At 45.9% G+C, this 25,260-nt stretch overlaps 2 protein-coding genes and 1 pseudogene across 9 annotated transcripts in view; 2 read left to right on the top strand and 1 right to left on the bottom strand.

Moving 5' to 3' along the window:
* Window positions 1–16,383, bottom strand: part of PARP4 (poly(ADP-ribose) polymerase family member 4) — a 58,134-nt gene extending 41,751 nt beyond the window's left edge. For 2 of the 8 annotated variants that reach the window (XM_074377849.1, XM_074377851.1), the window contains exons 1-9: window positions 16,170–16,379; window positions 15,623–15,748; window positions 12,666–12,798; window positions 10,714–10,915; window positions 6,023–6,086; window positions 4,380–4,455; window positions 3,379–3,492; window positions 2,051–2,200; window positions 942–1,079 (exon numbers count right to left, since the gene is read on the bottom strand). In XM_074377849.1, coding sequence (XP_074233950.1) covers window positions 942–1,079; window positions 2,051–2,200; window positions 3,379–3,492; window positions 4,380–4,455; window positions 6,023–6,086; window positions 10,714–10,915; window positions 12,666–12,797 — 876 coding nt within the window. In that variant the 5' untranslated portion in view covers window position 12,798; window positions 15,623–15,748; window positions 16,170–16,379. Of the gene's footprint in view, window positions 1–487; window positions 626–941; window positions 1,080–2,050; window positions 2,201–2,263; window positions 2,417–3,378; window positions 3,493–4,379; window positions 4,456–6,022; window positions 6,087–10,713; window positions 10,916–12,665; window positions 12,799–15,622; window positions 15,749–16,169 lie in introns of those variants that run through there. The other 6 variants (XR_012511579.1, XM_074377848.1, XM_074377846.1 and 3 more) reach the window with 6 other exon arrangements.
* LOC123615769 (antizyme inhibitor 1 pseudogene) lies at window positions 9,088–10,099 on the top strand (annotated as a pseudogene).
* Window positions 16,384–24,555: 8,172 nt separating the features above from the next.
* Window positions 24,556–25,260, top strand: part of CPAP (centrosome assembly and centriole elongation protein) — a 37,079-nt gene continuing 36,374 nt past the window's right edge. The window contains exon 1 of the mRNA XM_074377842.1: window positions 24,556–25,256. The gene's annotated coding sequence lies outside the window, so the exon portion shown is untranslated. The remainder of the gene's footprint in view (window positions 25,257–25,260) is intronic.

Raw genomic sequence — 25,260 nt, 5'->3', positions numbered from 1 at the left:
AAGATTATACTGTACAGCACAGGGAAATATATACAAGATCTTACGGTAGCTCACAGCGGAAAAAATGTGACAATCAATATATATATATGTTCATGTATAACTGAAAAATTGTGCTCTACACTGGAATTTGACACAACATTGTAAAATGACTATAACTCAATGAAAAAATGTTAAAAAAAAAAAACCTAAATCAGATAATCTAGAGAGAGTAGAGGAACACGCACAGACACCTAACACGGTGTTGGGTCCATCACGACCCTGCTTTGCGCGGACACGTCGTAGAACGAGGGCCGTGCGGTTACAGGTGCACCTCGTTTCCAAAGCCGGGCTTGGCTGGGGGTCCCGACTCTCCGTGGGTCTGTGTCTACACCCGTCCCCACGGAGAGGAGCACTTGTGCGGGTGACCGTCTCCACAGGAGAGCTTTGGAGAGACGTCAGGATCAGACGAGGAATGAAACCTTCCTGAACAAGCACTTTCGGACTTTACCCCAGGAAACCTCCTTCTTTGGAAATGAATCAGTTCAACTCCACAGAGGAAGACGATCTGTTACTTCAACAGGACAGGGCAGTGGTGCGCCGCACCCCGGGGACATCCTCACTCGCTCCCTCAACGACTTGCAGTTAAGAAGGCGCCTTCGCAGGACGCCAAGTGCACCTCCTGCTCCCGAGGGCAGTGAGAGAGCGGGCTGCGGGCCGGGCCGACGCGACCCGGCAGGTCCCAGCCCCAGCCTCTCGCCTGCCACCGGCCTGCCGACCCAGGGGCATCCTCCCAGGACCCCGGTTTCGCTGGACGCTCCTTCCCCACGCCCGGTGTCCCCACCTCCAGGCTGCGGGCAAAGGGAGGTGGAGCAGCTGGACCTGCGCTCGGGCAAAGGCGGTCTGACAGAGCAGGAGGCAGGTCAGTCGCGTTCGAGGCCCTGCGTCAAAGCCCCTCGACTCACATCCTTAAGGCTCATCCTGTTCACAGGTGTGCACAGCGTGTGCTCCAGGCGCCCGAGAGCTTCTGCCCAAACCATCTCCACCAAGGCGCTCACCTCCTGGCTCGGAACACCTGAATTTATCACCTCCTCCAAAAGCAACTGCGACAACAAAGTAACAAAGGAACAGCAGCAAGACTTCTACGTGAGCGGGTGGGTCTAAACACACCGGACGGAGCTGCGAGGAGCCACCGAGCGCGGGGCGGGACGCTGCCTGCCGGCGCCTCCCCGCACTCCCGGCCCCGCCCTCGTCCCCCCGCCCCAGCTCCCCCGGCGCCTCCCCCCCGCCTCCCCGGCTCCCCCGGCGCCTCCCCCCATCTCCCCGGCTCCCCCGGCGCCTCCCCCCGCCTCCTCGGCTCTCCCGGCGCCTCCCCCCCGCCTCCCCGGCTCCCCCGGCGCCTCCCCCCATCTCCCCGGCTCCCCCGGGGCCTCCCCCCGCCTCCTCGGCTCCCCCGGCGCCTCCCCCCCGCCTCCCCGGCTCCCCCGGCGCCTCCCCCCCGCCTCCCCGGCTCCCCCGGCGCCTCCCCCCATCTCCCCGGCTCCCCCGGCGCCTCCCCCCATCTCCCCGGCTCCCCCGGCGCCTCCCCCCCGCCTCCCCGGCTCCCCCGGCGCCTCCTCCCCGCCTCCTCGGCTCTCCCGGCGCCTCCCCCTCTGCCCGCCCCCTCGCCCTGCGAGCTCCCGGGGGCGTTAGCGGTCGGGCAGCTGCGGGGAAGGCGCAGCTCGGTACGGGAGTGTGTGCCCACGGCCTCCGGTGAAATAAGTAAACAAGTAACCCTAATTACCTCCCCCTACCAGAACCCAAACCAAACCCAAAGAGGTGAAGCGGCACCCAGGGCTAGGGATGCGGGCCCAGGTTTCAGTGTCGCCGCCTGAGGGCTGGAGGCTCGCCGCTGGAGGCTGTGGGGTGTGGCTCCGCCGGGGCCGCTCCCGCTCAGCTCCGCAGCCCTCGGCGGCTGACCTCCCCTCTCTCACCTCCCACTTTATCTCCCGCCAGCTTATGTGTCATCATGGAAGCGCTCCTATTAAAGGTGCTCAGTCAGTGACACAAAGTAACGTGAAGAAATCAGCCCCACCGTTTGCAGCTTTTCGGATGCTAGCTGGGTTGCTTCAGGTGTAAAATGTTCCCTCAGTAGAAATCCCTGTTTCTTCAGCTCTTCAATGTAGTTTTCATAGTATTCGCTTGCATCTGCTGACGTCTCCTTCACAGAGAATTGTCTTCTAGTCTGTGAATTACAGGATGGAGCAGATGGAGCAAAGGGTTAGGAGGTGAGGATATGGTAACTTACCAACAGAAGGGTCTTTGTTGAACACCTGCTGTGTACCCTGGGGGCGGAACACAAAGGAGGTGTTAGTTCCCTGACATTCAGGAGCTTAGAAACTAGTTTTTTTTTTTTTTTTTTTAAAGAATTACTTACATCTTCCATTCTTCACAAAACAGCCTAAAACCTGAAAGTAAGGCGGAAGCCTGGGCAGGCACAGCCTGCAAAAAAGACACGTGTGGTTCACCGAAGAGCCTCAGACAGCCCCTCAGAGCCCACACTGTCTTCTACATGTTATTCTGATCAGCTCTGAGGCCTGGCTTTCTAGCTTTCTGGAAATGAGGAAAATCAGGGGAGGGGATGGAAGGAAAAATGCCTCAGAAAGAGGCGTTGATAGAGCCAGGAGACAGCAAGCATAAAGGACAACCTTGGGCGAGGAGAAAGGCGGGGACCCTGGCAGGTCCTGTCAAAGGCAGACGAGGGGCCCCTGGACAGCACCCCTTCCCCTTGCACGGTGTCTCCTCCTGTAAGTCTGAACGTCCAGAGGATACCCTGATGGGGGCTGCAGGTTTTATTTGAACTTTAGGTTTTGGCTTTGGGTTTCCTTTTGTAATTGTTTTTGGTTGGAACCATGCCCTTGACCTGACACTGACCAAGCAAGGATCATGGCCTCTGCACAGCCTTCCTGGCTGTGCCCGAGCCCCCGACACTCCATACACATCTCAGCACAGTTCAGTCTCGGGGGGCTGCAGTGGTGTGTTGTTCCCCACAGGTCGGGTAGGAAGTCTTTTCGTCTGTGGGTTCTGGCCTCTACGGGATTACTTGGTACACAGTAGGTGATTAATGGAGTGAGTGAGGGGACTGCTTGCATGGTGTAACCACTGGGAGCGTTTCCATGAGTGGCTCAAGCAGGAGCCTGCACCCAGTGGATGCCCCCCTCTGCCAAGAATTCCTGCTGCTCTGGGCAGTGCGGTCTCACCTGCTCTCCCACCTCCACATCCCAGAAGAACACCCTCCACCCCTCAAAACTTAACCAGCTAAAAAGAAAAAGTTAATGCACTGGCTGGTTCACGTGCCCAGTTCTAAGCAGGTGAGTCACTAGCAGGGTGGATAAACCCGAGGCATCAGCACGAAGCCCCTACCTTGGCGCTGTCGGCCTGGAGGAAGTGGGCGGCTATCAGGAAGGTGTGGGCCCCCGGGTCCTGGGAGCACCGCAGCTCCACCACTGCCCTCTCCGTGCCCTGCTGCGGCCCTGCCTAGAAAACAGGGTGTTCCTTCATAAGCTGGACTCATTCAGTAACAACCCACATGTGCCATTTAAAAATGCTGATTACAAAATAGATACACGTTCAACAGCAGATTTAATTTAGAAAATACAGAAAGTAAACAGAAAAAATAAAAGTCACCTGAGCTCATGCACAGATATCTAGTCACTGTTGGTTTTTTTATATTTCCTTCCAGTATGTTTCCTGCAGACTCATCTGTGTATATTTAAACTGCACTGCTTTTGATGTTTTCTTAATCACAAGGAAGTGTTATTTCTACACTACATTTTATTAAAATATCTAAAAAATACAAATGGAGCATCATTTTGAATGCTGGTGTTATTTTGCATTTGTATGATATTGGAGAAAAAGTTTTTGTTTTTCTTTTTAATGAAAAGTAATGGAAATTCAACATAGTGTAAATACTTGGTGTCAAATGTACTCTTTGAAAATATAAGAAACTGTTAAGAACAGGGAGGAGTACCTTTATTTTTAATGTCTTATTAAGATTTCGTACTGTTTACATTTTTATTATAAGCATGCATTTCTTTTATAGAAAATGCTAAACAAATTAAACATTAAATCTTAAATGTAACAATTTTCTTGACTATTAAAAATCAACTGATAAATTAAGGAATATTTATTCAGGATATGCACAATTTTTCAAATGAATGAGAAAATTATCAAACAGGAAAAATTGAAGCCTTCAAACATTTTTTTTCCCCCAAATAGAATCAGACTCCTTGGTGAAAAAGAATAAGAAAATGAATATATGTATATTTGTGTATGACTGAAGAATTGTGCTGCACACCAGAAATTGACACAACATTGTAAACTGATTATACCTCAATTAAAAAAAAAAGAAACCAGACTCTTACTTTTTCCAAGGTGTTGTATTTTGCAACTTCAAAATCTTGAGGAAAATGAGGAATTTCAACATTCTCTGCATAAAACCTGAAATTTGTGTAATAAAAGTTTAACATTAAAATGAACTTTTAGACTAAACAGAATTTCCATAAAAACGTAGATCTCCTAGCTCACATGAAATACACTGTAAGCCCCTAACGCCTCCTTGGAGACTCTATGGTTGAGAGGTCTTGGGAAATGCCTGGGTCCCCTCTGCACAGTCCTGTGGCCCCAATGCCAGCACTGTGGGGGTCTGCCCTGGAGGGCGGTGGCAGAAGCAGAGGTCAAGGAGAACCGGCAGGGGCACCGGGGACGCACCGCTCTGCAGGGACAGGAGACCCGTGCTCACCCGGGCTCCGGCCATAAAGCTGGTCACTCCAGGCAGGCCACGCCAACTCCCCTTCCAGATAAAGGTGTCGTGCACACAAACAAACACGTGAGTGAATGACGTGAAGGTGTCAGGCTTCTCCTAAACTGTACTTCTAATTTTGATATTTGTTCTCTCTTTTAACATGAAGATCAACAAATAACTTAAGACCAAACGTGATGATGTCTAACTGATGCTGCAGTTAGGGGCCTGCAGTGTGAGGGGCCGTACAGAACTTCAGACTCATGTACTCCATGTGGGGAAGGTTGTGTTATTTCCATTTTTTAAAAAATTTTCTTTCTTTCTTTCTTTCTTTCTTCCTTTCTTCCTTTCTTCCTTCCTTTCTTTCTTTCTTTCTTTCTTTCTTTCTTTTCTTTCTTTCTTTTTGTATTTCATTATTTATTTATTTAAATAATTTACTAAAGTGAAACTCACAGTCTAGAAATTAGCCATTTTAAAACGAACAATTCAGTGGCATTTAGTACATTCACAGTGTTGTGCAAACACCACTTCTATCTAGTTCCAGAACATTTCCACCACCCAAAATACAACCTCTTTCCACACTAAGCACTTTCCTCTACGGACACCTCCTCCCAGCCCCCGGTAACCCCCACTTCACAGTCTCTCTTTGGATTTATCTATTCTGGATATCTTTCTTTAATTAACATATATGTACTGTTCATTGTTTCTTAGGACAGTTTAGAGCTTCAGCCTTTTAAACTTACATAGTTATCATATGAATAAAGCCAACCACAAAATAAGAATCAACAGAATGCGGTAATCCAGTCATAAAGGACGGTTAGATGTGCTGACACACATTCAAGATATCAGCCATCTTAGTTAAAATAATAAGTAGTGCATTTGTGCCCTTTTTTTTTTTTGAAGATTCCACATGTATGTTATCTCCATTTTTAAAAAATACCAGGTAGAGAGTAACACCTTGACTCTGAAGGCTGTTCAGTAAGGCAGCAGAGCGAACAGACCGCCCAAATCTCATCTCCAGTGGTCTTCTTTTTTAAAATCAATCTAACAATTACGTCTAATCTCCTATAATACTGACGGGATAAAAGTAAGGATCAGTATAGCAGCTGAAGTAAGTCTTAAATAAAAACATAATAAAGAGTTAGATAAGCAAGATCCATTAAAATACTGCAAAAACACTGAGGTGCCAACAGCATTTAATGCTGTGCATGAGGTTTACAAAACATTTTGCAAACTGTCGAGTCATAAGGATCAAAAGTAAGTTACTTAGTGAGTTGCACAACTTCCTTCTCCGGGGAACTGTCCAGGGACACATCACCAGTTTTCACTCCTAGAATTAAAACAAATAAAACACGTTTACTGCTTCGAGATTTATTAAAATTAATTAACAATAAATGCTGGAATTGTTAAGATTCCTGAATGTGGTCATATTTGCCATGCTATTCTATTTTCTAAGGTGTCCTTAAGTTAGCTATAGTTACTAGTAATCTAAGGACAAGTGGGAAAAGAGGAAGGTGATTAAAAGATAGTCAGGACACATTATAATTCTATTTGTTAGACAAGTGAGACTTCTGTTGGAATATGTACCGTTTGGAACTCACTGATAGGTATACAATTTTGGTTCTGGAGATTATGGCAAACATAGCCAGGAAGTGCATTTCTCACACTGTGCAGACCAGAATGAGTGCCCGAGTGCTATCACGCCACAGACAAAGGAACCAGGGATGTTCCAGGTTAGACGGAAATCCAGGATTCTATGTGAGGCCAGCAATTTTGCTTCACATTTTTCTTACAGAGGAATTGTAATGCTATGTATAACATTATGATATATAGGAATAACTTTTAATGCAAGGACTTTTTTCATTTTAATTATGCTTTCAAGATTTCAAAGGTCATCAATGTATTTATAGTAATTCTGAATCAGACTGTATTATTCTGGATATTGAAAAATATTTCAACGTAAAAGGAGTTTACTACCCTTCCTATTGTGTTTTAGCTACCAATGTCTGAGCAAGAAAGTCTGATATAACAGCACTTCTGGGCAATCACTTGTCTTAAAGAGGCTGCACCACACCAAAACATTTAGATTTCTAAAACTCATAAATGATACAACTGACATCACACAATATGATGTCTAACATATGTCATGTGCTTATTATAAATCAGTATTTATCAAAACTGCCTATAAGGACCTACTGTATAGTACAGGGAGCTATATTCACTATCTTGTAATAACCTATAATGGAAAAGAATACATATGTGTGTGTGTGTATATATATATATATATAACTGAATCACTTTGCTGTACACCTGAAACTAACACAACACTAAATCAACTATACTTCAACAAAAACAACAAAAAATAGAACTGCCTGACTTTTTAAATTGAAGTATAGTTGATTTACAATATTGTATTCATTTCTGGTATATGCCATAGTGATTCAATATTTTATAGATTACATTCCACTAAAGGTTACTACAAGATAATGGCTGTATTTCCCTGTGCTATACAATATATCTTTGTTGCTTGTTTATTTTATACAGAGTAGTTTGTACCTTTTAATCCTCCACCCCTCTCCTGCTCCTACCCCTTTCCATTTCCCCATTAGTAACCCTTAGTTTATTCTCTATATCTGTGAATGTTTCTGTCTTATCTTCATTCGTTTTATTTTTTAGATTCCACATATAAGTGGAAACATACAGTATTTGCCTTTGTCTGTCTGAATTATTTCACTGAGCATAATACCTTCCAGGTCCATCCATACAGTTGCAAATGGAAGAATTTCATTCTTTTTTATGACTGAGTAGTATTCCATTGTGTATATATACCACATCTTCTTTATCCACTCGTCTGTTGATGGAAACTTAGATGTTTCCATATTTTGGCTATTGTAAATAATGCTGCTGTGAACACTGGGGTGAATGGATTTGTTTGAGTTACTGTTTTTGTTTTCCAGGAGTAGAATTACTGGCTCATACAGTTACTGAATTTTTAGTTCTCTGAGGACCCTCCATACTGTTTTCCACAATGGCTGTATGCGTTTACATTCTCCTCAACAGTGTATGAGGCTCCCTTTTCTTCACACCCTCTGCAGCATGTATCTGTAGACTTCTGGATGATGGCCAGCCTGCAGGTATGAAGCGGTATCTCACTGTAGTTCTGATTTGCAAGAACGACTTGACTTCTGACGTGACTGATGAGGAGTGCATTTCTCTATGTCGAAAGGCTTTCGTTTTGGACAGATTCTGAGATAAAATGCAGGTTACTAAAGGAGCTGTGTTTCCGCTGGAAACCCCACGGCCTGGCCTTCCTTCCTGTCCCTCTGCGGTCCATTCCCTCCTCCTGCCGCAGCCACACAGCCTGGGGCAGGGGTGCCTGTGTTTCCCCCGTGACGCCCCTGCTGCTCAGGGCCCCGCCGCCTTGGGCATTTCTGCTCAAGGTAACCACAACCCTCTCTTCAAATTCCGCCAAAAAAGAGAAGACGCTTCGGGCCATTATCTCAGGGTGAACTTTCTGACCAAGCACACAACCACCCAGAGGCCGGGGAGAGAGCAGTCCAACCTCACGCCTCACCGCCGAGCCCCTCAGGGACCCAGCTGATGATGGGGCCCGTCTCCTAGCTTGTCCGTTCTGTCCTGGACACGAGGCCTACTGGCCTGTCTCTTGTTTTTCCTGGTTTAGGACTTTGACTTTGTGCAACATGGCTGAGAGGAGAGCGAGCGGCTCAGCTGGCCTGCTGGATGAAGGAACAGGCCTTGGAAATGTCATCAGTAACTGTGTTTGTGAACATACCCTGACAGCCAAAATGCCTTTTTTGTGGGAGATCTGGTAAAGACTGAAGAAACACAGTTGGTCGCTCAGATAAAGCTGTTCCACACGGTGAAGTGCGACTCCACTCCAGCCCAGCTTCAGATTTTGGCAGCTCTTGGAACCGGACTTGCTTGTTCCGGTAAAACTGAAACGGCTTTAGGGCAAGATTGGGTGTCTCACCAGAAAACCTACTGTATATAACTCATTGCAAGCAACCATCTCAGGTAAAGTGTGCAGCAAAAGTTGGAGTGAATATCACAACATGTGACTAAATCAAATAGCAGAAAATCACACACAATCACCCAACAGCCAGGGCTGTATTTCGTTAGTTCCCTGGACTCGTCCGTCTTGGACTGGGAGCACTGGCAATGTCAATGCACTGCCACCCCGTCCAGGCTTCACGTGTGCTGCCGCTGATGTGAACCGAGTCTGCCCAACCATCCTCCCCTTCACCTGGGGTCTCACAACTCACTGCAGGAGAAGACAGTATTACAGGGGAGAGGGTGACAGGAAGTCTGACATGTCCCAGAAGAACGGCAGGTGTTTGGGGGAATGTCTTAAGGAACTCGTTGTCTAAGTTACTGGGGTTAAATTTCATGTTTTAAGTGCTTGCAAAACTCTCCAGTATGCGTCCATGCTCTGCTGTGTGCCCGGCGAAACTGGCTTCACGGTGAACGTGTCAGACGTTGGTGGAGGCTCCACAGGGATGGAATTTCGGCTAGAACAGGTTAATCATGTTACCAGCCCTTTGCTGGATGTCTGCTTTCCTGAAGGATCTGACAGTAGAATAATCCCAGAAGATACAACATGTCTTCTGCATTTTTGTTTGCAGTTAATATTATTGCAAAGAAAGTTGTTGGAAATGATAAATTTTCCTCCAGAGTAGAAAAAGCTGTATGTGATGCACCAGCCTTAGTGTCTTATATGAATGATGGTGTTGATGGTTCTTTTCCAAGTAAACTGTTTAAGGCTCTAGCTATCGTCCCACAGGTTCAAAGAAACGCAAGGACGACGAACCTGTTAACAACAGCCCTGGGTTCCATCCTGTGAAGAGCTTGACCAAACTGGGGAAAACTCTTCCTCCTGAATGTGGGACACATGCTTTTCCTTGACAATCTGGGATCAGATTCTTTCCACAAACCATCTGCTTCTAATGATTTTTCAGAGCCAGCCAGTCATGACATGTTGTCCAGCGACTTGTACGAGACGCAGGACACAGGAGTCACTTCAGACACAATGACGGAGAACCTCCCCCCAACCCCACTTCACCAGCTGAGCCAGCAAGGCAGCTTCTCCACTAAGCTCGGACCCGCACTAACCCTTCTTTAGATCCGAAGTTGCCGGTGAAGCTTGTCTGGTCCTCATCTCAGAGTAGAAAGAATTCGAATGATCTTAGTCTGTTTAATTCTCTTGGAGACAAAAAGTATTAGCAATAGCTATTTGGGACCAGATGAAATCAGCTTTCATCTATAATTCACTGGGGGTAATCGGGAGATTTAGGTAATGTATCCAGATTTAAACTGACCAGTTTGCCCTACCCCTTAAGCATTCAAAATAAAATACGTAACAAAATGGATGACCTAGTGGTGACGGAAGCCCATTACCTGGATTCCCCATTACGCCGTTTACATACAAGTACACTGTTTTATACTAAGGATCCATGTTAAAAAGTCTTGTAAAGTTAATTTGTTACATCCAGATATATCAGACGTCAGTGGAAGACCAGAGTGACTTCACTGGATATGTTTAGTGTATACAGAATGTGAAAACCTGTGCTTTGAAGTGGAGTTTAATAAATGCCCAGTTGCATCATAGTATTTGTTGTATTTGACCTAATGTAACCTTTGTAGGATTCCAGTAAGATTTTTGTGTGGTTTTTAAAAATTACACATCAAGTTTTCTGAGGTTATCATGGTTTTTGTAGTCCTTTTGCATCTAACTACACCAGACTAGATATTGAGAAACCCAGTTCTGCTGCTAAAGTAGTCGCTTGTCCTTCAGTAGTTTGCTGTCCATTTTCTGAGATAGAAAGTCTAATTATCTTCATAGTATTTCTGGACAATCCTTTGTCCACAGTATCACTGATGAACCGAAATATCTGTTCTAGTAGCTGTAATACAGTAAGTGCATGATACGAGGTACCTACCAGCGCTGCTCGCCCTCTGACGAGGAGTTGGTGTGATGTCCAGTGACTTCCTGGGACCATAATTCCCTACGTCCACGAGTCTCCTGTCTTTGATAGAGTCCCATACAAAGTCTGGGTTGGCAATATGGATACGGTTCTTTCGGATGGAGCTCAGCTGATACTGGCTCAGAACATCAGCGCTGTCCAAGATGACATGCGTGCACTAAGAAAACATAAATCCACCATGCATTAGCAAAAACGAAACTTAAATAAATTGTTTGCACTTGTCATTTTCAACCTTGTTTGTAATAATTTTTCTCAGATTTCTAAAACTTTTATGACTAATACAATTTCTAGTTACATAAATGTTAAAAAAAATGAGTTTTAAAAGAACATGGGTATGGATGTACCAGGACTGATTAACCAACTAACCACCGCATCATAAGAAGTAAAAGTTGAAGTCTAAAGTCATTGGACCCAGGCCTGTAAAGGCAGGTTGCTCTCCATCTGTCAGTGTTGGGGGCTGACTCCCCCTGCCCCTTCCTGGACCACAGCCCAGGGGTTGTGCCCAAGTTTCCACGACTGTCAACAATGCTGGGTTGGATGTCTTCATCTACACATCTTCAGACATGTATTTAATTACTCCTTTAGGAATGGAATCAAGACGTTCAAAAGGTATTCATTATATATTTATTTTAATCTGTTCACCAATAATTTTGCCAATTTACTTTTGAGTAAATATACGACATGCACACATTGGAGAATATCTAAAAGGTAAAACAAGAGCGCTAAAGTTACTCACTCCCCACTGCTGGTCCCAGCTCCTCCCCCGAGAGGCACCAGTCTGGGCCGCCCACCTGGGGCTGCTGTCTGTGTAGATCACACACAGGAGCACACAGCTCTGTTCCAGCGCAGACACAGCCCAGCAGACGCACGTGCTGAGTTATCCGAAAGACATTCCTCACTGTCACATATCTGACTGGCTCTTTTGCTTGAGTAGCTGTCTGCGCAGCTCAGGATTTATGCACATTGGAAAACAGCTTACAAGAAGGCTGCACTCACGGTCTTAAAAGTGGCAGACCATGTTGGCATGCTCGGCCCAGAAGATGAACTGAGGTGTAACAAGTGTGAACTGTTCATCCTCCCACAGAAACCCCGAGACAGGTAAGTGAGGAGAGCCCTGGAGGGAAGCACGTACAGTTCTGCCTAAACTGGGGGCAAACCGCGACATTCCAGTTCTGATGTTCACAGCAAACTCCTGAGTCCCAGGGAAGCCCCCAGCCCCCAGCTGGAGCTGCCAGAGCTCCACGGAACACACCCCAGCTGTGGTCTGGGAGGGGCCGGCAGGGACAGGCCCCGGGCCTGCTGGCCTGGGGTCTCACGACTTCCAGTTTCAGTTCTCACTTCTGATGATGAGGTGGTTTGGGGGAGGGTGGCCTTAATTACTGTCAAGGTTTCGTCCAGCTGTGAGTTCCTATTCCTAAGCTGTCAGTTCATTTTAGACGGGAGCTTCCTTGGGCCTTAAATGAACAAAACTAACAGTACTAGTTGTGCTGCAAAGATCGCTGAGGCTGTGAGGCTTCCTTTCCACACACACCCCCCCCCCCCCCCGTGAGCCACCGCATGGGGTCCTGCCAGTAACTGTGAGGGCCTAGACACAGTGCAGTCCGCAACTCTGTGCGCTGTAACCTTGCTCTTTTGAGAACAGGTCGGTCTGAAATGATTTCCTTTTATGCCTGCGGCTGTGCTCCAATAAGGTTAGCTCCACAGAGCACACAGGGCTGTCCTCCCACCAGGGAACAGGGAGGGCATGGGCCTGGGGGGGTCTTCCCTCCTCGCCCCCCCAAGTCCACCTCCCTCTCAGTGACCTTAGTCCCTCCTGCTCCAGTTTTCTCTACTGCTTGTCTTAACCACGACTCGACTCCCTTAATGCACAACATTTATCACACGGTTCTTAGAAAACCTGCAGATACCTGTGCACTTAATAAGAAGGAAAAATTTCCACCATTTTCCTTGATGTCAGTTTGTAGCTTTTTCTTCTGTTGACGAGGTAAGTGCTTGAGTTTCAAACAGAAGGTACAATTTGCAAAGATCCCCACAGTCATCCTGTAGGAAAAAAAAAATTCCAAGTCATAGTTTTTAAGGATTCTCTTTTCAGTGAATGTAATTGACAGTGAATTTAGAATGCCCTCAGGCAAACTGCAGGACAGTCAGGCACTGTTTTAAAAGAAGACATCGCAATCATGTAGTAATCACAAAAACTGAACATTACCCAAGCTTGCAATATGTATGTTGGTTTCTAATTTTTATGGTTAATATTGTAACACCCAAAATCCTTTTGCATAGGCTCATGATATACATCCTTATGAAAATGTGAGATTTCATTTACAAATGGGTATCTTTTAAGACTACAGAAGCATTTCTTTCTTTCTTTTTTTTCTTTTAATGGAGATACTAGGGATTGAATCCAGACTCTCGTGCATGCTAAGCACACATCATTCCACTGAGTGATACCCTGACCCAGAAGCACTTATTTCTAAATTAAAAATTAACATTATGTGATAGTGAAGATGATGCAGGAAAACGGATGTGGGGCTTGAGATGGGCTGTGTCCCAGGCTTCGGTTGAGCCCCTGGAACATGCTGCCAGGTGTGGGTCCTTGGCTTCGCACAGGAAAGAGTTCAAGAGCGAGCCACAGTTGAGTAAAGGTAGATTTATTCAGACAGATACATTGAAAGGCAAGAGAAAGGCCACGAGGTGTGGGGGTTGGGTGCTCAGATTAGAGTAAAAGTAGGTACACATTTCATAGACAGAGTGTGGGCCGTCTCGGAAGGGGGAGAGACAGAGAGAGGGAGGCTGCGTGCATGAGGCACTGTGTTGCTAGTTTTTATGGGCTCAGTGGCTTCATGTGCTAATAAGTGGAAGGACCATTCGAACTAGTCTGGGGTTAGGGGCTGGGATTCCCAGGATTTTCCCTCTTGGACCTTTTGTGGCCAGCGTTGGGACTGCCATGGTGCCTGTGGGCATGTTATCCACCACGCTGATACATTACAATGGGCGTATAATGACGCTCAAGATCTGCTAGAAGTTAAATCTCCCACCATCCTGAGCCTCAAGGCCTCCTGGAGGTTGACTCGTTCACCATTTTGATGTGAATTGTGTAGGCCCCCGACTGTGGGAACAAAGGAACGAGCCTTGGGCTGGAATGGTAAACAAGTTATAAAAAGCTGCAGACTCAGAGGTGAGAAGGCTGGCTAGCCAATGAGGGGTAAGATCCCCAGAGGGGGGCAACCCAAGACAGGCCTGAGTCCAAGAAGAATGTTGTGAAGCAGCCGTTTCTCACACGTTCCGCCCTGATAAGCCTTAAGGCTCGCTGGTGCCAACACGAACGTGATTTACCAAAACATAAAGGGTCTCCTGACCTTGAGCCAGACACTGCCTGTTAACCATTTCCCTTGTCATTCTTCTTTGCTATATAAGACTGTGTAACTTAATAAAGCTTCAGAGTAGCCATCAGCTCTCGCCGCATACGGTGTGTATGTGTACATGATATCGCGACACCAACAAATTGCTGTGGCATTCCTTGAATGGCTGTGCCCTGCCCTCTTCCTGTCTCAAAACCATGGGTTTTTATATATAATTCTTCTATAAATTCAAAGAGATTCATCAGTTAAGTGGGTTTCTGTTAAGCCAGTCTGGAGAAAAACTGAACAGTTAGTAATAACAATACCTTTATTTTTACTTTTAAACATTTTATGTTTAAACATTTTAAGTTAATTTATTTTACCATATCATACATTCCCACATATAGAGAAATACTTCTAAGAAAAAAAAGCGTATTTTGAATTGAAACAACTTTGATGTGTGTTTAACAACAAACTAATAAATGGTGAGATACTGGGTTCAATTTACAGTAGCCGTTTGTGGGTTTTAACCTGGAGTCATCTCTAAGAGCTTGCCCACAGTGAGCTGGTGCTTTGCGAGGGGTTCACAGGTCCCACAGGATTGAGGGTCAGCGAGCAGGTGGCCTTCCTCAACCGGCCTCCTCAGCCGCACCTGCCCTTGACCGCGGTTCCCCTGGCCCCAGTTCCCTTTCACCTTTGCTGGGCAGTTGTGCCCACAACTCGGGGCCCTAAATGCGTCTGTCTGCAGACAACCCCCAATTTAGGGCAGAACGTCTGTCTGACGCGTCCCCACGCGCGCCTCCTGGCGGATGGTGGCCCCTGTCCGCTGGGGTGCGGTCCAGCCCTGACCGCACCTGTGCACCTATGCATCCTGCCCCTGGAATCCAGGCACTTTCCCCGTCCCTGCGTCCCCACCCCCCCGACCCCCCAGCAGCAGAGCCCTGACTGTCTCCCCGCTTCTGCTGCTCTAGGCCTCTGATCACTTCTCCACAGTGAGTGCACACAGTCTCTCTCCTCGTATTTGACACTATTTGCATATTTGGACTCAAAGGGCCTCAATACCGCACCTAATGGGACCATCAAACCCCTGGGGAAGCAAAGGCCGCCTACTTAGGTGTTGCGCCTCCTCTAGGCACACAGGTGGGGCCCCCTCTCAGTGCTCACTGGTAAGTGCTCACATCACACACGAAGAAAGACTCTGTGCGGGTGTCCGGGGTGCGCTCCCCCCTTCATTAGGGCGCCGTGCGCAGTGTTTTTCCGTTAGGGTTAGTCCTCATCCACAGGTCGAGCCCGCCTTCCTGGGGCGGAGACTTTGGGTCCTTCTCACCCCAGGTGAGGCCTGGGTGGGGCCCCGCTGAGGCCCCGGGTTGGACTCCGAGTGAGTCCCGGTGAGGGCCACCCCCCCCCCCCCGTTGGGGCCCTGGGTGAGGCCCCAGGTGAGCCCTCAGGTGAGGGCCCCGCGAGGCCCGCGTCCGCACAGGCCGCACTCGCTCACTCCGGTTTCCAGACCTGGATTCAGCACGCACCTGCCTCAGTTTTCCCTCAGGAGCTCCGGTCACTCCCCAGGTCGGGTTACATTCTCTGAGGACTCACGGAAATAACTGCATTTTGCACGTTTTTTCCTTTGAAATCTAACTCAGAAGGCGGCCAGGCTGCACAGCATGTTGGAAACAAGAAACACTTAAGTTTTATCGCCTCTGCTCATTGTCGCGAGCTCGGGACGCACCGGGAGACCCGGGCTGCCCCCGAGTCCTGCCACCTGGGCCCGCGACCCGCGCGAGGGCGCGTCCACGTCCCCGCAGGAGCGCGCGCGGCGGCACCGGTGGGGCGCTGGGGGCGGGGCGCGCGGGGGGAGGGGCGGGGGGGAAGTTGGGCGGGGGCGTCGCGGGGGACGTTGGGCGGGGGCGGCGGGGGGGGGCGCGCCTCCAGGCCCGGCGGCCGCGAGGACGGAACCGCAGCGCAGGGCCCACCCCGCCCCCGCGGGCAGTCGGCGCGGCCCCCCCGCCCCCGCCCCCGGCAGCACAGCCGGGACCCTCGGCGGCACCGCCGGGCCCAGGTCGGCCGCCCACGCACCTGGCGGAGGACGCGGCCCGCTCCGGGCGTCGGGGCGCTGGGGCTGCTGCGGCGGCTCCGGGCTCCTCGCGCTTCCGCGTTCGCCCCGCGTTCCGCTCCCGGTTCTCCGGGGCCGCTCCCCGCGCCGCCCTGGGCGGGGCCGCACCCCGCGCCGGGGACCGCTGGCTCTTCCTGGATCAGGCCCGGGCTCTGGACTTTCCCGGTTTCTGCTTTCAGGAGGGATTGGTCCAATGAGGGTGACTCCAGCGTTGGAGCTGGGACAAGTGGCTGGACGGTGCTGCCATTTATCTGAGGAGCAGGGGAGCTTTGGAGCGAGAAAGGCAGATTTCGGGAGGACTGGGGAAGCAGGAGGGTACGGTGATGTTCCGTAGCGTTCCCGAGTGGTTCGAAATCTGTGTCTGCTTTTCCAGAGAAGGGGCTGGAGGTTCCTTGGGCAGGGGTCAGGGAATGGGAGATAATAAAACTCCCCAATACTGTGCAAAATGGGAAGAAAAAGGTGTAGAAAGGCTATGGATTGGGATCTTGACTCTACTGTTTAATTCCCAGGGGATAACGGCTGGGGACTTTACAAATCCCCCACTTCATCATTTCTACCTGGCTTAGGGCTTGTATAGAATCAGCTTAGGTGACAACAGCAAAAATGGTACGGTGGGTGTTAACAGAACCAAACTTGGGCCTACGCGCCCACAGGCAGTAAAGCTGAGCTGCTAACACCAGGTTGTGGTGACGCAAAGTGCAGCGTTTCTTGTAAGGCACCCACAGGTAGCCCTGGACAATTAGTGCTCCCAAAGCCTTAACTCCCAGGTGGCTCTCAGGAAAGCATTTTTAAAGGCCAGGTGAGGAGGTGGGTCAGGTATGTGATCAGCCGGTGCACAACTGCACAATTCTCTGATTGGTTGATGGTGGGGTAACAGAGTGGAGTCACAGGGTCAACAATATCAGTCCTTAGGTTCTTGGAGGCCTGGGGGCCGTGTGCTCTTGTTCATCAAGTAGTTAACATCCTCCGTTTGTGGGGGGTTTTAGCATCTGTAAAACAACTCCGGAAACGTGCATCAGATACTGTTATCTGGGTCCCGCAAAGAGGAGATATAGCAGAGGATACCGGGGAGGGGTCTGTCCAGGGAAGGCGCCTTGGGTCCTGCTTAGTTACATGGGGAGCTGCAAGGTCCATCCCTCCCCCAAAACATTTTTTAAAACCTGACAAAAACTGCCAGAAACTACCTTATCAGAACCTAGAAGATAGTCAAAGGATTACAGCCAACTAGCAGATGTGTGTTACCAACTCAGGTCCTTGGACTCTTCGATCAATAGAAATGGATGGGGCCAGAAATTCAGGGAAGGCCTCATTGGGAATCCTGCTGCAGCACATGGGAGTGAGAACAAGTAAACGTGACTTGTGAATTGTTTTGTTTTGAATGAACTGTCAACTACAGAATAGTGAACTCTGAACCTCCAGCTGAAGATCAAATGAGCACATCTGCTCCACCTAACAGAACTCAAAATGCTTTCCTGGAGTTAATATATGCATCATATATTTTCAAGGAGAATCAAATGGCAGGTTCTAAACAGGTTGTCTTAACCAGAGGACTGAAGAAAAGTTATTTAGCAAGAACATAGCTCAAAACATGCACCCCATACAAAACTGATGGTTTCTTTGGATGGGATCTCATTGAATGGATGATTTAACTCCTAAATGCTGATGTTAGGGTCACTTTTGCTCAACACTTTCCTCATTCCAACTAACCTGAGACCTTAACAATTTACAGCTCCTTACCTGGGGTCTTTCTTGGGGCTTCTCTTGCATATAGAGGGTTTTTCCTTTCCCTTTGAAACATATTCTAATTCAAACCCTCCACTGAAACAGCATGAAAGGGACCTCAGGGCCATGATTTCTTTACTGGTTCCTTAAATGCAGTCAGGGCAGGGCAGGATGCATAACTTAGGTGTCTGCCTGCTGCTTGGTGGTGCCGTGTGTAGGCATCATGCGCAGTCCTAGGCTTTTGCTCCTGACACCTCAGAAATGGCAGTTGGTTTGTGGCTTTTTTGTACCTTATTGTTCTTAATTGCCCAAGTGTGCATGTGTGCAGTTACTTTCAGTCCCTTGTAGTTTCTTTGTATTCTGTTGCTCGAGGAGACATTTGTCCAGGTGCAAGCCCTCCAGTAGAGGGTCCCAGGTCCCATCCTATCTCATGACCAGGAGAAAGGCCACTGAAGCAAGGTAGGAGATCTTTATGGTATTTTAACTTGTTGACCACAGACAATAAAGCAGCCAGTTATTTAATTGATAAAACAGGTTTGTTCAGGAACAGTAAGGAATTGCTGTTAAGGACATGCAGTCTATTAAGAAGCACAGGCAAGTCTGAGAACAAAGGAGAGAAAGATTCTTTTTTTTTTAATTTAATTTTTTACCTTTTTCAGTTTTATTAGGTAGAATTATTAACAGTTTAACTGCACATATACATTATATTGCATGTAAATACATATATACAATATACTGCACCTTTTTTCTTTAGTTTACATATATATACTGATCATTGTTTCTAAGAACATATTAGAGCTTTAGCTTTTTAAACTTACATAGTTATCAAAGGAAAAAGCCAACCACAAAATAAGAATCAACAGAATGTGGTAATCCAATCATAAAAGACTGTCAAATGTGCTTACACATATTCAAGAAATCAATCGCCTAAGTTATAAGTAATAAGTAGTTTGTCATTTTTTTTTTTTTTAGATTCCACATATAAGTGATTATCATATGGCATTTTTCTTTCCCTTTCTGGCCCACTTCACTTAGAATAATGATCTCCAGGTCCATCCATGTTGCTGCAAATGGCATTATTTTATTCTTTTTTATGGGTGAGTAGTGTTCCATTGTATATATGTACCACATCTGAGGAAAATTCTTTTTTTTTTTTAGTAAACCCAAATTTAAAATTTTATTGTGGTTTTAGTGACTCTCTTAATTATAAGGGAGAATAAAATATTCAGTTTCTGTAGCTATTTTAAGGTAACTTCTCAACCTGAGCTATTTATAGCCTTTACTTACATTTATATGGAGAGATTTTAGTTACAAATTTGTTGTTACGTACATATGATCTTACAATAATGCTATGAGGTAAGCAAGGACTATTAAGTCAGTTTTATGGATTCACAAGACTGTAACTGATTTAATTTAGGTTGAGGAAGACTCTTTTATAGAGGAGAAGAGGCTATTATAAGAGTCCTCTGGAGGAAACTGGGAGGCAGCAGTGCGGCAGTTTTTCAGTGTCTGAGTTGTGGGTTTCTCATTGGCTGAGCTGTTTGCTGGCCAAGGAGAAATTCTTCTCTGTGTAAGCTGGGGCACGTAGGAAGTTGCATACATGCCTAAGGCAGGACTGATGCTCAGAAAAGACTTGAAAATGCCACAAGCGTTCGCATCGTGCTGGCCTTTCAGCTGATCGGCCGCAGGGAGTGGAGGACAAGGCAGAGTTGCGAACGGTCTGTCTGACAGAAGAGGGCTGCCCCAACCCAGAGCCAGTCTGCAAAGAACTGGAGGGTACTGTTTTCTTTTCTTCTTCTCTCTCTCTCTCTTTTTTTATCCTGTTTTTCCCTCCAGACACTTAAGAAAATGTCAATCAAACCACTAGCTAAGCAATAAGCTAAAGGAACAGAGACCTCAGAGATCACATGATGAAGAATACAGCAGCCTTTAAAAAAATAGTTTTTAAAAGTCACTAAACAAATAAACAACTGCAGCCCGCAGCAAACAGAAAATCCTGGGGGTTAGGGGTGGGAGAGAGAATCCCATTTCTGGAGTTGCCACATTATAATACTCAACAAAAAGTTAGGAGGCATGCAAAGGAACATGAAAATGTGGCATTTAAAGGAAAAAAGAAATTAACAGAAGATGTCCCCGAGGAAGCACAAACATGGGACTTATTAGACAAATGCATTAAATAAGCTATTTTAAATATGTTGAAATAATTGAAGGAAAATATGAACAAAGAACTAAAGGAAGCCAGGAAAACAATGTCTCAACAAATAAAGAATATCAGGAGAGAGACTGAAATGATAAGAAATGAACCAAATAGAAGTTTTGGAGCTGAAAAGTATAACTGAAATGAACTGAAATTCACTACAGGTGCTCAACAGCAGTTTAGGGCAATTGAAATGATCAAGTCTGAGGAACAGAAGAGAAAAAAAGAGGGAAGGAAAAAAAAAATGGAGCCCAGGGGACCTGTGGGACATTATTAAGGATACCAACATATGCATGATGGGAGTCCCAGAAAGAAATGAGGGAAAGCAGCAGGAGCATTTGAGGAAATAATGGTAAAAAAACCTCCCAAACTTGACAAAAGATAGGAAGCAACACATCCAAGAAGCTCCACGATGAACTCCAAACAGGGAAACTCAAAAGAGATCCACACCAAGGCACATTATAGTCAAGCTGTTCAAAGACAAAGAGAGAATCACGGAAGTACCAAGAGAGAAGCAAACTGTCCCACACAGGGACTGTCAGTGAGATTCACAGCCAGTTTCTCAACAGAAACCACGGAGGCCAAAAGGCAATGGGATGATAACTGGCAACCAAGAATTCTATACCCATCAAAACTATTAGCAAAAATGAAAGAGAAGTTAAGATATTTCCAGATAAATAAAGTAGGTCTGCTCTGCTGGAAGGGTGAAGGGAGTCCTTTATGCTGAAATGAAAAAACACTAGACAGTAAACTGAAGCCAATGAGGAAATAAAGGACACTGCTAAAGGTAACTATGTAAGCATAAAAATCAATAGTATTATATTTTTGTAACTCCTCTTTCTTCCTATATAATTTAATAGATGCATAAAATAATCATAAAGGTATGTTAATGAGCGGACAATGTATAAAGACGTAACTTGTTACAACAATACATAAAGGGGGAGGAATGTAAATGTATAGGAGTATAGGTTTTGTATACTATTGAATCTAAGTTGATACTAATTCAAACAAGGTTGTTATAAATTTAAGGTACTAATTGTAATCTCAAAGGTAACCACAAAGAAAATAAATAAAAAATATATACAAAAATTAATGGGAAGGGAAACAAAATGGTATATTAAAAAATAAGCACAAAAGATGACAGTAATGGAGAAATCAAGGAATAAAAAAGATGACACTTAGGAAAAAACAACCAAATGGCAGAAATTTGTCATTTGCAGTAATTACTTTAAATTTAACCAGATTAAACTTTCCAAATAAAAGACAGATATAAAACTTATGGGATGCAGTGAAAGTGTTCAGAGGGACATTTATGGCTGTAAATGCCTGTATTCAAAAAGAAGGAAGATCTTAAATCAACAACCTAACTTTACACCTTAAAGAACCAGAAAAAGAAGAGCAAATTGAGCCTAAAGCCAGCAGAAGGAAGGAAATAACAATGATTAGAGTAGAGATATATGAAACAAATAATAGAAAAATAGAATCTATTATATCAAAAATTGGTTTTTGAAAAGATAACAAAATTGAAAAAACTTTAACTGGCCTAACAAAGAAAAAGGAAAGAAGGAAGACTCAATTACTAAAATCAGAAATGGAAGTGTTGATATTATTACTGACCTTACAGAAATCAGGACTATAGGAGAATATATGAACAATTTTACATGAATAAATTACACATTCTAGTTGAAATGGAGAAATTCCTTTTGATGGCCCCTTCCCTGGGATCAGTAATCTTGTGAAGGGTAAACGTGCTGTTTTAAAAATGTGTGATAAAATCCTATAGAATGCTTTTAGAACATCAATTACACGAAAGTCTCACCTATCATTGTATTGCTCTGCTATGATCACAGCAGAGATTCAAGCTAGAATTCGCTTTTATTTACTGCTTGACACTATTGCTCATACCTTCTAGAAGGTAGCACATGTGATACTCCATTGTTCCGATTCCAGGTTTCCATGAACTTTTGCTGTAAGTCCAACACATTCATGCTGTAAATCCAACAGTTCTATCTGTATTAAAATGACAAGATTAAAAAAATGTGTCTTTCAGCAACCAACGTTGTTAGAAACTTTCTTACTGAGGTAAATTCTAGAAATCTGAGATCTGGGGCCTTGGTGAGGAACTCTCTCTTTCCCACAGGTAAAGAGGGCTGTGGCTTTTCTTGCCTTTGCCTCAAGGCTGGATGCATGCACTGAAATAAATGTGCAGCCTAAAAGTTGAGAGTTATGTTTTATTTGGTGGGAGGACTTGATCCAGGATGATAGCCTCTCAGATTGCTCTGAGGGACTGCTCCAAAGAGGAAGGGGAGGAGCTAGAACATATAGGAGATTTACAACAAAGACCAGGTAGTTGGAACAGCAAGATTACTTGTTATCTAAAAAAAAAAAAAGCATCACAAATTAAATAATTTAGTGCTTTTCTATGTATGGGAGGAAGCAAACGGTTGGGCTCACTGAATTCATTCCTTTGACAAGCACCTAGCTATCTAGGGCCAGTATCTTTTCCTTTATTATTCTGTGTCCCCTCAGAGTGCACCATTGTGAGTGGCTGCAGAGGCTGGGCTGCAGGCTTGTCTTCACTAGGGGGTGGCAGCAGCCGCTGATGACTTTGTGGTTTCAGCATTCTTTGTTTACTGATATGGTTTGCAGTATTTTTTGTTCAGACACCCCTCAGTGTACCTCCCTACCCTGCAAGTCACCCTTCCTAGCCTGGATGACACAGGCATGGGGACCATCCCTCGGCCAGGCCTGTAATCTTGTCCTTTCTGGACAGAACAGTCCCTGCTACCACTCTTACAGCAGTGAAAAGTTCTCATCCCTCTGAACATCTTTCATTCCAGATCAGCTATGTTAACAATCTTACCAAATAACGTGAGAGTGACATAGTATTACTTTGTATCTTGTAAAACCATTTGACATGACCTATAGAGCTGGACTTCCAGCAAAGTGAGTTCATCAGCAGCTGAAGTCATAAAAACGAAAGCACCTTGATGGGTATGTTCATGGTATAGATTGTGAAGATGGCTTCATGGGTGAATACGTACCTCTAAACTCTTTAAGTTATATGTACTAAATATAGATAGCTTTCTGTATGAGGTCAGTCATAGCTAAGTAAAGTGATTTAAAAAATTGAAAACCCTTCCTCTTTAACTTTTTACCACATGGTAGATACTATGCTGGTTTTTTACATATATTCTTTTAATATTCTTGACAATCCTATGAAGTAGACACAGCTGTCCTCTGGTACCTGTAGGGGCTTGGTTCCAGGACCCCCATGGATACCAAAATTCTTCAATGCTCAAGTCCCTCCTGTAAAATGATATAGGATGCTTATAACCTACCCCTATCTTCCATATGCTTTAAATGATCTCTGGATTACTTATGATACTTAATACAATGTAAACACTATGTAAATAACTGCAAATACAATGTAAATAGTTGTGGGTGCACAGCAAATTGAAGTTTTGCTTTTTGGAAATTTCTGTAATTTTTTTCCCCCTGAATCTTCTATCCTTGGCTGGTTGAATCTGCAGATGTGAAAGAAACCCGCAGATAGGGTGGCCAACTGTATCCTTATTACATCCCCCCTTTCCAGATGAGAAGACAGTTTCTGAGAGGGTGAGTGATCAAGATAGGATTTGATTCCAGGCCCGCCAGACTCCAAAGCATGGCCCCTTAACCATTATTTTATAGTGCTCTCCTGCCTCCTATGATGGCATAATGGATTGTATCAGATGCATAATTGGTGGCTAAACCCCTGTATGGGAGCTCTTAGTCTTATTCTCCACAGTAATACTTGAAGATGCAACAGCTGAATGAAGCTGAACTTCTCACTGTCTGGCAGAAGAGAAGTTGGAAGTTCCTCCCCTCTATTACTTCCACCTTGTGATGGATTTTGAGAATCCTTCAAGCCTAGTGGGCACTGAGAATTACCTGGTCCACGGGTGAATATTTATATAACCTTAATTTAAAAGCTAGTTAAGATTTGAGTGTGGAAAGGCTCATTTATTCAGCCAGTAAGCAATGTGATACTACATTAGAATAAAAACATAAGAATAAAATATAGGCACAAAAAGTAGAGAATATAGTGACTATCTCACATTTGAAAAATATGTTCTGGGCAAGAGTTCTGGGCAAGCTTTCAAGCCAAGGACTATCATAAAGGAGGAAGAGCATTTGGGTCCTTCTAAGGCATCTTAAATAGTTGTGTGATCTTGTAAGTCTTGGGGTTTGATTTCCTCAACCGTAACGAAAAAAAAGAAAAAAAAAAAAGCAAAACCAAAACCTTGATTTACAGAAAGTATATTTTTGAAGTAACTAGCAAAACAATTTTGGGGAGCCCAATCTTTAGTAAAGAGTGTTTTAAGTTTACTTTAACCAGTGGTAGTTTGTTGCATCTATTACACGGGCTGTTACAAACGGAACGTCATTCGACTTCCTTGACCATCTGAGATGGCTTGTGTTAAACAGTCACAAAGCCGGGCGGGAACACGCCGGCACCCTGCGGTGCGGCGTCAGCATCTACGGGGCACCCTGCGGTGGCGACTAAGAAAACAGTAGAGCTTTCTGAGTTTGCACTTCGTGTAGGCGCACAGCCAGCCCACCGCGCGTTAGACGAGCAAAGACCAGCGAAAACTGCTTTTGGCGTGAATTCATCACAAGGTTACCTTTGCCTGTGAAATAGTGTGGCAGCAGGCCCTCCTCCTTTACTAGGTTACACGTAGGCAAAGAAGAAAATAATGACAAAAACCAAAAAGCGGCCGGAAGCACATTGATTAAGGGCCAAACAGGCCGAGCGTCCGCCTCTGGCTTTTCCGGAAACGCAGAGGCTCACTTCTCGCGAGGGCACCAGGCCAAAATTTCAAAGGCGGGGGCGGGGGCGGTCTGTTCCGGAAGTTCTCTCCTGGATCAGCTTCCCTCCGCCGCGCCCCGCCCCCCGCGCGCGCCCTGGAGGAAGACGCCTGGCCGTCGGCTCTAGTGAAGTGCATCGCCGGAGCAGCGCCGGGAGCTGTAGTTTGCGTGGGCCCGGCGGCACGCTCACGCAGGCGCAGGCGGGCCGAGGGGGGAACTACACTTCCCAGGAACCCTCGGGAGGGGGCGGGGCGGCGGCGGCGGCTGTGGCGGCTCGTTCGTAA

This window comes from Camelus bactrianus, chromosome 14, assembly GCF_048773025.1.
Source record: "Camelus bactrianus isolate YW-2024 breed Bactrian camel chromosome 14, ASM4877302v1, whole genome shotgun sequence".
Taxonomy (NCBI): Eukaryota; Metazoa; Chordata; class Mammalia; order Artiodactyla; family Camelidae; genus Camelus; species Camelus bactrianus.
The sequence above is the reverse complement of the archived record's forward strand: the minus strand, read 5'-3'. Positions and strand labels throughout refer to the sequence as shown.